General features: G+C 40.6%; 1 protein-coding gene and 1 pseudogene across 1 annotated transcript; both read left to right on the top strand.

The window, feature by feature from the left end:
• Positions 1-1,203: 1,203 nt before the first annotated feature.
• On the top strand, positions 1,204-10,334 carry LOC147918060 (guanylate-binding protein 6-like; annotated as a pseudogene).
• A 138-nt stretch (positions 10,335-10,472) lies between these two features.
• On the top strand, positions 10,473-13,417 carry LOC147918061 (guanylate-binding protein 7-like). Its single transcript, XM_087417981.1, has 4 exons — positions 10,473-10,523; positions 11,257-11,457; positions 12,389-12,491; positions 12,826-13,417. The coding sequence occupies exons 1-4, from the start codon at positions 10,473-10,475 to the stop codon at positions 13,200-13,202; spliced, it is 732 nt and encodes a 243-aa protein (XP_087274107.1). The 3' UTR covers positions 13,203-13,417.
• The last annotated feature ends 303 nt before the right edge of the window (positions 13,418-13,720 follow it).

The following is a 13,720-nucleotide window of genomic DNA, read 5'->3' on the forward strand; positions in this document are numbered from 1 at the left end:
ATTGAGGGTATAATGCAAAGTGAAATAAGTCAGAGGGAGAAGGCCAAATACCGTATGATTTCCTTCATTAAGTAGTAGATAATAACAACAATAAACAAACACATAGGGACAGAGATTGGATTGGTGGTTACCAGAGGGGAAGGGGGGAGGGGGGAGGGTGAAAGGGATAATTCGGTACATGTGTGTGGTGATGGGATGTAATTAGTATTTTGGTGGTGAACATGATGTAGTCCATGCAGAAATAGAAGTACAATGATGTACACCTGAAATTTTTGCAATGTTATAAACCAATGTTACTGCAATAAAAAAAAATAAAAAAAAAGAAATATCCTTTTATTCCAGTTAAACTAATTCCCGCACCCATAACTTTGTCTCAGTTCTGTAAGGATCTGTCCTGTTGTGTTTGGAGAGAGCTACATTCTTCATCTCTTCTTTCTCTACAGTCACTCCTCCTCCAGCCTGCTCCTGCTCCCACCATTCACTAACCTGTCCTCATCAAGGTTGCTGATCACATTCATGTTCTGTTTCTCAGAGACGTCTTCCCTGACTACCCTCTATATAAATTCAACCCCCAACACTCCCTATCCCCACTCCCTGCTTATTTTCTTCTGAGCATTTACCATCATCTAATATACAGATGTGTATTTTGCTTCTTTGCTTTCTTTAGTATCCGTCTCCTCCCACTAGAATAGAGCTCTGTGAGGCAGGAGTTTGTATCCACTTTGTTCACTGCTTGATACTGTGCACCTAGAACAGTGTGCAGCACGTGGTAGGTAGTCAATAAATATTTGTGCAATTGATGAGGGACCAAATCATTCTGGAACTCCTGAAATCTAGTCTGGCACTCTTCGTCTCCTTCAGGTCCCATTCTGCTTCTCCTTACCCCCAAAATGTTAACGTACTGAAGGCTCCATCATCAGCGGTTTGTTTTTCTCATTCTATTCATTTTATGCATGATGTGGGCAAGGTTGTTTTAAGATTCATTTGAGAAGCAATAAGACAAGGTACATTAGGTGTCTGTACCAGGCGGTGACACTCAAGGCTAAATACTTATCTTTTAGAAACATACAAAATAGAGAAAATTGATAAATAATTTCCATAAGCAAAAAGCTGACATGCAGGTTACTTGTATAACAATTAGAGACGATTTGGGGATCCTGTATTCTACTGAGTTCTTCCTCTGGGTTGTAGCTTACCGTGGCATCTGGATACGCCATGATGAGCCCCATTTGTCTTGTGCAAAACCAGAAAAATCAGCTGACAATAAATCGAGAAGCACTAAATATTCTTGACGACATATCACAGCCTGTGGTGGTGGTGGTGGCCATTGCTGGGCTCTATCAGACAGGGAAATCCTACCTAATGAACTGCCTGGCAGGACAGAGCCATAGTGAGTGTTGTCCTGGGGCTGGGCCATACGCTTGGAAGCAGTAATAGCACAGGCTGATCACACCTCCTTTATGGTCATCTTCAGCAAGAGATGAAGAAAACTCCTCCAATGGAAGAAAACTTCTAATTCTCACTGCAAAATTTATAACTTTAACCCCATCTGTCCATAAAATTTCACCCTTCTGCCCAGTAATGAAGAGTTCCCCAATGCTATCAAAAGATCCACCACATTGGTTTTTGCGTGTGTGTGTGTGAGGAAGATCAGCCCTGTGCTAACATCTGCCAATCCTCCTCTTTTTTTGCTGAGGAAGACTGGCCCTGGGCTACCATCCGTGCCCATCTTCCTCCACTTTATTTGGGATGCCGCCACAGCATGGCTTGCCAAGTGGTGCGTCGGTGCACGCCCGAGATCCGAACCAGCGAACCCCGGGCTGCCGCAGCGGAGCGCGAGCACTTAACCCCTTGAGCCACCGGGCCGGCCCCCACCACATCGGTCTTGACCCCCAACCACTCTCATCTGCTCAGGAGCTCAGATCCAGCAACTATTCCCTTCCTTTCTCCTACATCACTTTTGACCTATACTACAGGGTCATTTCATGCGGCACTCAAATACTGTTTAATATGTTCTGTTTTTAAAAAGTCGTAGAAGGAAGAAGAGGATCAGCACCCCTGATCTCATATCTCAATGGGGCTACCATCCAGTATTTTTGCTTCAATTCATAGCAAAACTTTGATAAATTATACCTCATTTTCTTTCTCTATTTAGTCTTCCTAATAAGTTAACTATTAAACATTCAGAAGAGTTCATAGAACATACATGTACAATTAAGTTAATAAAGTGATCATCTGTGTAATCACTGCCCAGATCAAGAAATAAAATATTACCAACACCCAAAAGCCCAAATCACTGTCTTTTTCTTTCTTTTAGGGAATTTTTGACCAGCAGTCAGGAAACACACTTTCCTTGCCTTGCCTAAATTAATTAATAACTCAATTTTGAAGGATTAAAGATTGAGGACCCTAAGAGAGAGATGATTCAAGGAAGCTCAACAATGTCCTGTCTTATTCTACTCAAGATAATATCAGGTTATAACGAGGTGATTTCTCGTTGTTGATAATGTCCCTACCCTCAAAATGTTTTAAAACACCTGAATTGTGACTCTACCACTGCACTCATATCATAGGAATAACAAAAAGAAAGAGACTGGTGTCCAGTCAAGGTCCATGAGCAGAGCCAGGCCGCTACTCTCTCTCCTGCGTGATGACTTGCTTTGCATGTTTTCATGACTCATGACTGAAAGTGATAACATCCAATTATACCATGTCCTATTTCGCTGGGGGAACTAGGAGTTCAGATTACTCTGTATTAATCAGCAAGCAATCAAATACTACCACGATATAGAGGAGTACAGACCATCTCAGGCTTTATACCCTCTCTGTGGAGAACACACAGGGTGTGGAAATTGAATGGCCTGAGTCATGCAGAACCATGTTCCCATTGGTAATTTATCAAGTCCATTTCTATCCTCGGTTGAAGGAAGCGTCAGCATATGGCAGAGGGTCAAAATCTTGGACTGTTGGACAAGATATATCACTGGCAGATTTCTGGGCATATACTTCATATCCTCTCCTCCTGTGGGTTTAAGCCTTTGGAAAGAGAGGCAAGCAAGTGTCACAAGTCTTCTCTGCTTTCCCTTCTGTTATATCCCCATCCGAGGCAAAGAACAAGAAACTCATGATTTGCTTAAAAAGGAGAAAAGAAATGAGGAAAATACAGGGAAGAAATGAAGGAAAGATTCCAACAAAAGCTGATGTATCAGACCAGGTCCCGGCAGGACACAGACGACCTACTCAAGGGGCAATTTAAGAGTGTCTAACGCAGGGACTATTTACAAGGGCATAAGCAGGGCAAAGGGAACCAATGAGGAATGAGGAAGCACCCAAAGAGTGGCAATAAAAACGGCAGGTAGCTATTATAAATCCTACAGCCAGAAGAGGCAAGCAATGAGTGGACACCAGAACGTGGCAAAGAGCAGAGCTATTGGGTGGAGCTAAATGAGAGGAGCTGTGACCCAAGGTAGTGGAGCAGAGGCACTGGGACACTGTCGCTCACCAGGGTGGAACCTAGGAGAACACACACCCACTTCTGGTCTCCTGCTGGTGCCTCCCACTGGTTGAACTCCATCAGAAATTGGAGTACAAGGGAGCTCTTCAGTGTCAGGTAAAAATAGAAAGGTTAATCGAGTTTACATTAGGTCTGCAGGGTGACATAGTTTGAGCCATTGATGGTATGAGATGAATAGAGGACACAAAGTATTTCTTGAGAAAGTTCTTAATATGCGTAAAGTTTGGATCAGCTGTCCTTGCTGAAATGGAGCAACCCTCCTCCCAGACAGGCACTTACATTCTGACATGTTGGATAACTATAACCTGTCGACAGTCTGGGTTATCTGCTGTGACTGTATGTTGCTTTCTCTTCTTTCTTTGCATGTTTCTGTCTGGGCTCCACTGTGAGGTCTGAAACCAAGGGCATCTGGGTGTGGTGTGTACCCAACCCCTCCAAGCCAAACCACGCCCTGGTCCTTCTGGACACGAGGGCCTGAGCAACATGGAAAAGGTAAGACAGAAAGGCTCCTTTGCTCTTGATGTTCCCCTTACATTTTAATTTGCCACCTCAGTTCAACTTTTATGACATATCCTGTAAACTGCAAATCCATTTCTGAATAATGAGGCTAAATTCTGTTCCTTGAATTTACTTCCTTTTCAAGCTTAATACTTTTGTAATTAGAGCCAGATCTTCTTATTTTTAACACTGGAGTGAAAGATACAAGTTAACAAGTACTCATCGTGCAGCTGAATTCCAGGGCTTTGTGTTACATCCTGTGATAGTGCAGTGAATGTGGTGAGGCCCAGAGCCTACCTGGGGGTAAGGAAATTAGCAGTGTCATCAGTATAGGGTGCCATGGATACAAAAGTGAAAATGTAACCCAGTCATTCAGGTTAAGAGAAACATCTTGGAGGAAGCTTTAACCCTTGAGATAAATGGGCTCTAATAGTCAAGGTGGGTGGAGTTGATGGGGTTGGAGGTAGGAACCATGAAAACAGAGTTTCAGTGAAGTGATCTATTTAAATAATCTCCAGAAAACCTTCAGCTACAGCAGGAACATTCACTAAAGTTTTAGTTCAAGTCTCTGAGCATCAGAGAATAATTCTTCATTGACATCTATAAAAACATGAGCTAGACCTACCAAAAGCATTGCAAACGGCCTAATTTTAGATATTTTACCTTCATAGTGTTAGTTGCAATCAGTCTTTTCTCCTTATTTTTATTAGTCTGAGTCTAAATTGAAAGTAGCAGCAGTGGATCTTTGGGTTCCATTACTGCAAAAAGAGTTGGGGCATGAATTCAGAAATTCTGAATTTAAAAGTTCAGGTTAAAGTACTCAGTAATCCCCTCAGTGTAAAGCCGAAATGGCTTATGGATTCCCAGTAAACTATAGTTTGCATAAACCTTCTCCTTTTTATCTAATTTTATTGGCCAGGGAACCAAAACACAACAAATTGTAAAGTGGTGGCAGCAGAACTACTTGCTGCCCTTACACCTGTAGTGTATTCAGGTCTTCTCTAACGCTGTTACCATGTCACTCACGACTTGCCCTGACTCTCCTTTTAAGCCTCATCTATTCCCACACACATAACCACTACTTCAGTCAGATAAAATAACCCTGTAATACCTTTAAATGACTACACTGTCTGACAATTCTGATTGGCTTCTGTTGTCCTTCCACTTGTGATCCCTTTATCTCCACAATTCCACATTCCATCAATCATTTAAAGCCCAGCTGTTTTCAACCTAATGTCATCGTATTGCTGTCAGACATAATCACTTTTTGCTCTGAATTCATATAATACTTTTCTGGTTTATTGTCATTCCACCTTTGTCTTTTACGGCATGACATTTGATTCCATTCCTGGCAGAGTTTATCATCTTGGAGACATTTATATGTTGACATGTATATCTGCCCCTCCAGAAAGTCATCTCTTGAGAGCAGGGACTGTCACATGGAACTTTATATCCACACAAGCAATGCCAGTTTATGGCATTTGTACATACACAAGGAATAGTTGGTGAATTTAAGTGAGTAGCATTTGTGTCCCTAATACAGCCCATAATCAAGAAATATTTGCAAAGGAATCATTGCCCACTTATTATTGCACACTTTCCTTGTTCTATGCTGTATTAAATATTTGACATACATTTCCAGTGTCGTTTGCTTCTGTAATAGCTAAAGAAACTGAAGTCCTGAGAGTGGTCAATGTCAATACCCAAAATGAGGTTTGAATTTAGCATTGTCTTCAAAATTTATGTTATTTGTCCTACTATTGTAGTACAGCCGACATAGTGAGTGAACAACTGAATGAGTGAATGAAGAGTAGACTCCCAAGTCCCTGCTGTAATGTACTTTCTAGGGTGACTCTAAGAATGACATGTGGATCTTTACACTGGCCGTGCTTCTGAGCCATTTGTCTACAACAGCATGAACACCATCAACCACCAGGCCCTGGAGCAGCTGCAGTATCCTTCCAGGAACTAACCACTGTATTTTATTGAGTTTCCGGGAATGGCAACTGAGACAGTTTCTTCCTTCTTGTGACTCATTTCTCCTGGTGGAGGAGAAGAGGACACAGGGCAAATGGGAATGTTTTTAAACTTGTTTCTGGGTGTGATCTGGAAATTGTGGTGTAGAGCACTTCGCATTCCTTCGCTAAGATCCCAGCTATGTGACTGAACGAACAAAGCTAATTAAGACAAGATCCTCTCCCAGCTCTGGTGAAGTAGATGACTCAGCCAAGTTTGTGAGTTTTTTTCCAGACTTTGTTTGGACTCGTGTGGGATTTCATGCTGGAGCTGGAGTTAAATGGACACCCCATCACTTCTGATGAGTACCTGGAGAATACCTTGAAGTTGATTCCAGGTATCAGAGCATGGCCTGGGTGGCGGAAGGCTCAGAAGGGGATGGGATCAACTAAGCCCTGTCATTCAGCACTCGATGTCAACCTTTATATTAGATTGGATTGAGACCCATGCTAAAGTTATTGGTGATTGATGAGAGGGTATGGTTTCAGTCATTATTATTACTTGAAAAACTCTAGCAAATTGAGTTTAAGATCACTGAGGAAACTTAGGATACAATAGAGGACCAAATGATTTTAGAAAAATTGATACCATGTAGAAAAAGGCTCACATACTTGTATTATATATTAAGTGTTCTTCCTCTTCTATTTCTTTTTTTTTTTTTTAATTTTTTGTTTATTGCGGTAACGTTGGTTTATGATGTATTCCTCTTCTATTTCAAGCAAAATAACCTATCAGATTGGAAGTTGGTAAACACAGAATCACAAGGTAAATATATTTTTGAAATATATTTCACACAGTATATTTCTCTAACAGACACAGTTACAGCCTTCATAGGCAGGATATTTATACTCTAAATAATTAAATAAAAAAAAAAAAAAAAAGAAAGAAAGGCATTGACATGTCCTTCCAGTACGACTGTCAAATCCTTCATTTGCTCATTCTCGTAACATCACCCTCTTCGTTCTACAGCCTTACACAGTATCGTCATGTTCATATAATAAATTCATTACATGGATTATATTCAGCAGAGAGGATAATGAGTCATACCTAGAAGCAAAGTTTATTTTTGTTTATTTAATCATTTATTTATTCTTTCCACAAATATTTACTGAACAGCTAGAATATGCCCAGAACCCCTCTGTGTGACATTGTCATGTCTGATATAATCTGATATAGAGAACTGGTGAGGTCTGCAAGGTACATTTAGGTTAACCTTATTGTTTTGTGATGTCTGCTAAAGGAATCTCTAAACATATTTCTAATGTGTGTACGTATGATTTTTCACTCTGATTTTATAAACCTTTTCTTTACTTACTCGGTAGCATCTGTCCTCTACATGGTATTGTCCCCAGCAATATCATAAATATCCTTATTTCTTTTCTTTTTTAAATATTTTGTTTATTGCAGTAACATTGGTTTATAACATTGTATAAATTTCAGGTGTACATCATTAAACTTCTATTTCTGCATCGATTACATCATGTTCACCACCCATATACTAATTACAACCCATCACCACACACATGTGCCGAATTATCCCTTTCGCCCTCCTCCCTCCCCCCTTTCCCTCTGGTAACCATCAATCCAATCTCTGTCTCTATGTGTTTGTTTACTGTTGTTGTTATCTACTACTTAATGAAGGAAATCATATGGTATGTGACCTTTTCCCTCTGACTTATTTCACTTTGCATAATATCCTCAATCTCCATCCATGTTGTCACAAACGGCTGGATTTGATTTTTGTTCTTCATTTTATTAATGTGGTGTATCACGTTGATTGATTTGCAAATGTTAAACCATCCCTGCATCCCTGGAATAAATCCCACTTGATCATGGTGTATAATCTTTTTAACGTATTGTCATATGCGATTTGCTAGTATTTTGTTGAGGATTTTTGCATCGATGTTCATCAGTGATATTGGCCTGTAATTTTCTTTTTTTTGTGTTGTCCTTGTCTGGTTTTGGTATCAGGGTAATGCCAGCTTCGTAGAATGAGTTAGGGAGCTTCCCCCCTCCTCAATTTTTTGGAAGAGTTTGAGAAGGATAGGTATTAATTCTTCTTTGAATGTTTGGTAGAATTCACCAGGGAAGCCGTCTGGTCCTGGACTTTTATTTTTGGGGAGGTTTTTGATTACTGTTTCGATCTCCTTACTGGTAATTGTTCTATTCAAATTCTCTACTTCTTCTTGATCCAGTTTTGGAAGGTTGTATGATTCTAAGAATTTATCCATTTCTTCCAGATTGTCGAATTGGTTGGCATATAGCTTTTCATATTATTCTCTTATAATCTTTTGTATTTCTGAGTTGTCTGTTGTAACCTCTCCTCTTATATTTCTGATTTTACTTATTTGTGCCTTCTCTCTTTCTTTCTTGGTGAGTCTAGCTAAAGGTTTGTCAATTTTGTTGATCTTTTCAAAGAACCAGCTCTTGGTTTTATTAATTTTTTCTATTGTTTTTTTGGTCTCTATTTCATTTATTTCTGCTCCGATTTTTATTATTTCCCTTCTTCTACTGATTTTGGGCTTTGTTTGTCCTTCTTTTTCCAGTTCCTTTAGGTGCATTGTTAGATTGTTTATTTGAGATTTTTCTTGTTGTTGAGATAGGCCTGTATTGCTCTAAATCCTTATTTCTACCATTACTTTACTTTAGAGCCCATATTTCATTTCTGATATGAGAACTGTAATATCAGAACAGTATTTCTGACAATTTCTTGGATTAATCTATCATTCAACAAACATCTAATACCTGGTCGATGCACTGCACACCACGCAAGGGCTAGGGAAACGATCATAAGTTTCTTCACTTGGGATGGATGCCTCCCTTTCCTCCCCAGAAGTAATTTCTTCACCTTGATCTGTACCAAAACAGGGTTTTCCATGCCTTGAGTAGATGATCATAAGGTTGATTTGCATGATTTAAAAAAAGTAGATTTACAGGCACAGGAGTTACAATGAGGCAAAGATCCCTGGAAATGAAAGTCCTCAGCCCCCTTGCCTGAAGGCTGTCTCTTTAATGATCTTTTTCCATCTCTGCAGGTGACAATCCCCAAATCCAAAATTCCGGCATGTCTAGAGAGTGTATCAGGAAGTTCTTTCCAGAACGAAAGTTCTTTGTCTTTGACCGGCATACAAGTGCTGGAAAACTATTACTCCATATCGAGGAAGCATCAGAAAACCAAATGGAATGGGACTTCCAGGTTCAATCAAAAAATTTCTATTCATGTATCTTCACCAAGGCAAAAATCGAGACCCTAGGAGAGGGAATCATTGTCACTGGGAATGGAGAGTCTCTTTTGTTACAGCATGCCTCTCTGGGGTTCAGTGTGTGTGATGAAGCTTGATTGCTGTCTGGGTTTGTCGGTAATTTTGTTTCCTTCTGTATGTGTGGAGAAGCAGATATTCATGCCACATATATAAATACATGTTCCTTCATTAAATTTTCCCTATATGAAGGTTTACTGCAGCCTACTGTATATCTCATGAAACTAATAGACTAATAACATAAGCACAAGCAGCTCCTAAGGATAGAAATTTGCATGGTGATGAGAAATCCAATGGGATAAATGTTCCTCTGTGAAAATACACAAGATATTTTGTGAATTTACACCAGTTAGAAAATAAATCATATGCCATGAATCCCAGCTAGCTCATTGAAAGTTTGAGGAAAAAATTTAAATTTAATCTTATGTATAGGGCTGGCTTCATGGACATCTGACCTCAGTAGTCACACAGTGCCCTGTGCTGAGGTGGACCCAAGCTTGGTTTAATGTTTGTGTCACTGTCCTGAAATTTTTGATGAATTTTTTACTTGGGGACCCATATTTTCATTTAGAAATCATGCTCAAAAATTCTCTAATTTATTTACCTGTGTAATAAGCTCTTTTTTATTTTGTTACAATGCAAAACTGTTCTGGGAAACCCTTGAACATATTAGTTGAGATTATTAATTTATAATGTGATGAATTTGAAAGCCATAAAAGAGAGAGTGAGTAGACTACAGAGTGATGTTATTACAACGAAGTGGATTCGTGGAACAGGAAGGAGGAGGAGACCAGGAGGAGGAAAAGGAGGAAGATAAAGAGGAGAAGAAGAAAGAGAAAATGCAAAACTTCATTTCAATAACATTTGGGTGAATTTTAGAATGTGGATCTTTATAGCTTATAAAATAATGAGTGACAACTTTTGGTCTGTTCCCTAATATTGTGTGTCATTCAGAACTAGCGACTCTGATGGTGACCTACGTAGAGGCCATCAACGGTGGAGCAGTTCCTAGTGTGGAAAATGCAGTGATAACTCTGGCCAAGTGAGAGAACTCAGCAGCTGTGCAGAAGGCAGCTGACCACTACAGGGAGCAGAGGGTCCAGCAAGTGAGGTTCCCCACAGACACACTCCAGGAGCTGCTGGCTGTGCATGCGGCCTGTGAGGGGGAAGCCATTGCAACCTTCATGGAGCACTCTTTCAACAATAACAAGCGAGAGCACCAGAAGAAGCTCATGGTAATGTGCCTTAGCATATATCCTTTCTGATTCCTGTCCTTCTAGAATGATCCTTGACTCCCCTTTTTTGACCTCATGATGCATGTGCTTCTCCTTATAAAAAGAGCTTGGATTCTTATGATTGACAGGTCTCTACAGGCTACAGTTCATCCTTTTTCTAAAAAATTGGCTCTTATTTTCTAATATGGCAAAACAAATTACTATGCGCCATTTGTTTCCTTGTTCGTGCCATCAAGTCGATTCTGACTCCTGGCAACACTGTGTGCAACAAAGCGGAACCCTGCCTCGTCTTCTTGCACCATCCTCTCATCTTCCACCACTGTATCAGACAATGCTCCACTGCTATTCACAGAGTTTTCACAACCAATTTTTGTTTTCAGAAGTGGGTCGCCAAGTCCTTCTTCCTAGTCTGAAACTAACATAATGTTATATGTCAATTGCACCTCAATTATAAAATTAAAAGGAACCATGGAGTTCATGTCTATCAACCCCATCATTTCAAGATCTTGAGCCTGAGCCCAAGGGAATTCAGGGACTTTCCACAGGTCGCACAGAGAATTGAACTAAGCTGGGGCTAAAACAAGCCTCTTGACTCCCTGTCTATTATTCCACGTCCCAGTCTCCCCTGATACCATCAGATTGCGTCTTCCAAGACAATCACACCTGGACCTTCCCTTCTAACAGCTTCTTCCTATTGGATTTCTCCACATTTCCCTGGCAGGGCACCGTATAGAAAAAGAAGGAGAATTTCTTCCTGCAGAATGCAGAGGCACCTGTCAAATATTGCCAGGCTGAACTTAGGCAGATTTCAGGGCCCCTGGTGGAAAGCATTTTGAGAGGAAGTTTCTCTGTGCCTGGAGGGCACAATCTCTACATGGAAGCCAAAAGCAAGGTTGAATGGGACTATGAGCTGGTGTCCAGGAAAGGAGTTAAGGTGAGAAATAAGGGAAATGGGAAATAACAGCACAGTGGAGTCAGATGATCTTTGTTGGTTCTTTTGAAAATCTCAGACCAGAGCACCATTTGTGGAGAGAAAGCACAGCATGGTGATATCACTACATTTTTAGCTTTTATATCCACAATTAGTTAGATACTCTTAATAAACCAGAAATATTTCTTTCGAAATATAGGATTTATTATCAGGAATCCAGAAGAAAGAAATATTCCTTTCATTTAGCAAACAACACAATAGTTTTTGTGCCAAGTATAGTGGGTACATAATTAAAGAAACAATATTGTTCTCCAGAAGCTTATGATCTTACCTGAGAAGGACAGGTGAATAATCAATTGGATATGGCGGGATAATGGTTATCATACAGATACACACTGATAGTGATGGTCATGATGATGATGATGGTGGTGATGACAGTGATGGTAATGGTGATGGCTGACATATACTGGGCTTTCACTTCCTAAATTAAGTATATTCTTAGATGCTGTGTTTGGGTTATCAATTTAACCCTGAGTTAGGTACAACTGTCATCATCATTATAAAATTGAGAGATGTGATGCACTGAGAAGTTAATAAATTGCCTAAGAACACACAACCATCAAGTGGCAGGGCTGGTAGGGCAGCTCTAGAACTGCACATATATGTGGTTGTCTGTAACTTGGGGAGGGTGGTAGGTGGTCTCATTAGGAGATGAAGCTGGAGAGCTAGGAGAGAGGCTGCTCTAGAGAGTTTTCACAGCTCTAAAAAGGTTGGAATTAGTTTAGACCACTGAAGCAAAGGATCCACAGTGGGATAGTAAGAAGGATGAAGAATTTACAGGGTCCAATTTGCCATTTTATTGAACAACAATTTCCCCAGCAAGAGACTAGATCTTTGTTGTCTGATGAGTCTTTGTTCCTTGTTGTTTCCTCAGGTGAACAAGGTCCTCCAGAGCTTCCTGCAGTCACTGGCAGCAATAAAGGAATCCATCCTGCAGGCAGACAAAGCCCTCACTGATGGGGAGAAGGTCATAGCAGGTACAGCGTTAGGGCTTGGCTCACAGCAGGGTGGGTAGGTTCCTGCAGTCCCCCCGACAGGTGTGAGAGTAAAACCTTCCTGAAACAAGAGGCTTCCTCTACCTTGCAATGCACACTCTGCTGTATCTGAAAATAACCCGGGGAGTTTGGGTTGTTCATACAGTCAATCAGTGCCTTCCCATCACATTCTAAAATGTGCTTTACTGGTGTGGCTCCTAGGAGAATTCAGAGATTCCTCTCTGCCAATTTAAAGTCATTTTAGTCTCTGATCTCAGGAGGGTACAGCTCTACATAACTGTTGTTTGCCTCCATCTGTAACACCATTGTGGAACAGCTGAGCATGCCAAGAATCAGGCAACTGAGAAGGAACAGGAGCTGCTAAGACAGAAACTGAAGGAACTGCAGCAAATAATGGAGGCTCAAAATAGAACCTTCCAAGAAAACATAGCCCAACTGCAAGAGAAGATGGAGAGGGAAAGAGAAAACCTTCTGAGTGAGCAGGAAAGGATACTGGAACAGAAGCTGAAGATAAGTCTACACAGAGCCTGGGCAGTGCCTGATGGAGAAACACTAGTTCCTCAGAAAGAGAAGAAGAAAAATTTTAACCAAATCAAAATTTTAACCCTCATGATCCTGGAGGGAAATCCAAAGGCATGTGATTCACTGAAACGTCAAATAAACGTGGATGGTGCTGAAGCCCTCAATCTATAAGACTCCAGCACCTTCTGTAGCTTTGGAGTTTGGAGGGTACAAATAATACGCCTCAGGCTCCCGGACTGCTGTTTGTGGTGATATAGGGTCTCTTTGTGTCCCCAAGTGAATAGGACCTTAGTCCTATAGTCCTTAACATGCTTAGTACAATCTTCAAAGAGACCTGAAATAGATCCATATGGTCTTGAGAGTATCATATTGTGCCTGATGGGAAATGAGGGGTACTGAAAGCTCTAAAACTTGATGCACTTGCTTCCAGGTCTGCCTGATTCATTGTATACACCTACAGTAAAATGCATTGTTTGTTCCAACTTTAAGCTTGATGACCAGTGTTCTATAGAGAGTCAACAGTTTCCATCGTTAGAAATGTGTGGTCATGCTACCTCGGTGGAACTGAGAATTCATTAGAATTCAATCTATATTCCACCTCCAAGGGAATCCTTAGAGCTGGAACACATTACTGAAAGAGCTGTCGGGCCTCACCTAGTGCCAACTCCTCTCTTCCTCCAGTGATATGG

The sequence above is a fragment of the Ceratotherium simum genome, chromosome 2 (assembly GCF_057802395.1).
Source record: "Ceratotherium simum simum isolate JZ-2026a chromosome 2, ASM5780239v1, whole genome shotgun sequence".
In the NCBI taxonomy this organism is placed as follows: domain Eukaryota; kingdom Metazoa; phylum Chordata; class Mammalia; order Perissodactyla; family Rhinocerotidae; genus Ceratotherium; species Ceratotherium simum.

Bases quoted from the DNA above. Each gene is read 5' to 3' on its own strand.
- LOC147918061 (XM_087417981.1), top strand. From the start codon at position 10,473: ATGGAGCACTCTTTCAACAATAACAAGCGAGAGCACCAGAAGAAGCTC. The intron at 10,524-11,256 runs GTAATGTGCCTT...GGCACCGTATAG, and splicing joins AGCACCAGAAGAAGCTCATG to AAAAAGAAGGAGAATTTCTT. The intron at 12,492-12,825 runs GTACAGCGTTAG...ATTGTGGAACAG, and splicing joins TGGGGAGAAGGTCATAGCAG to CTGAGCATGCCAAGAATCAG.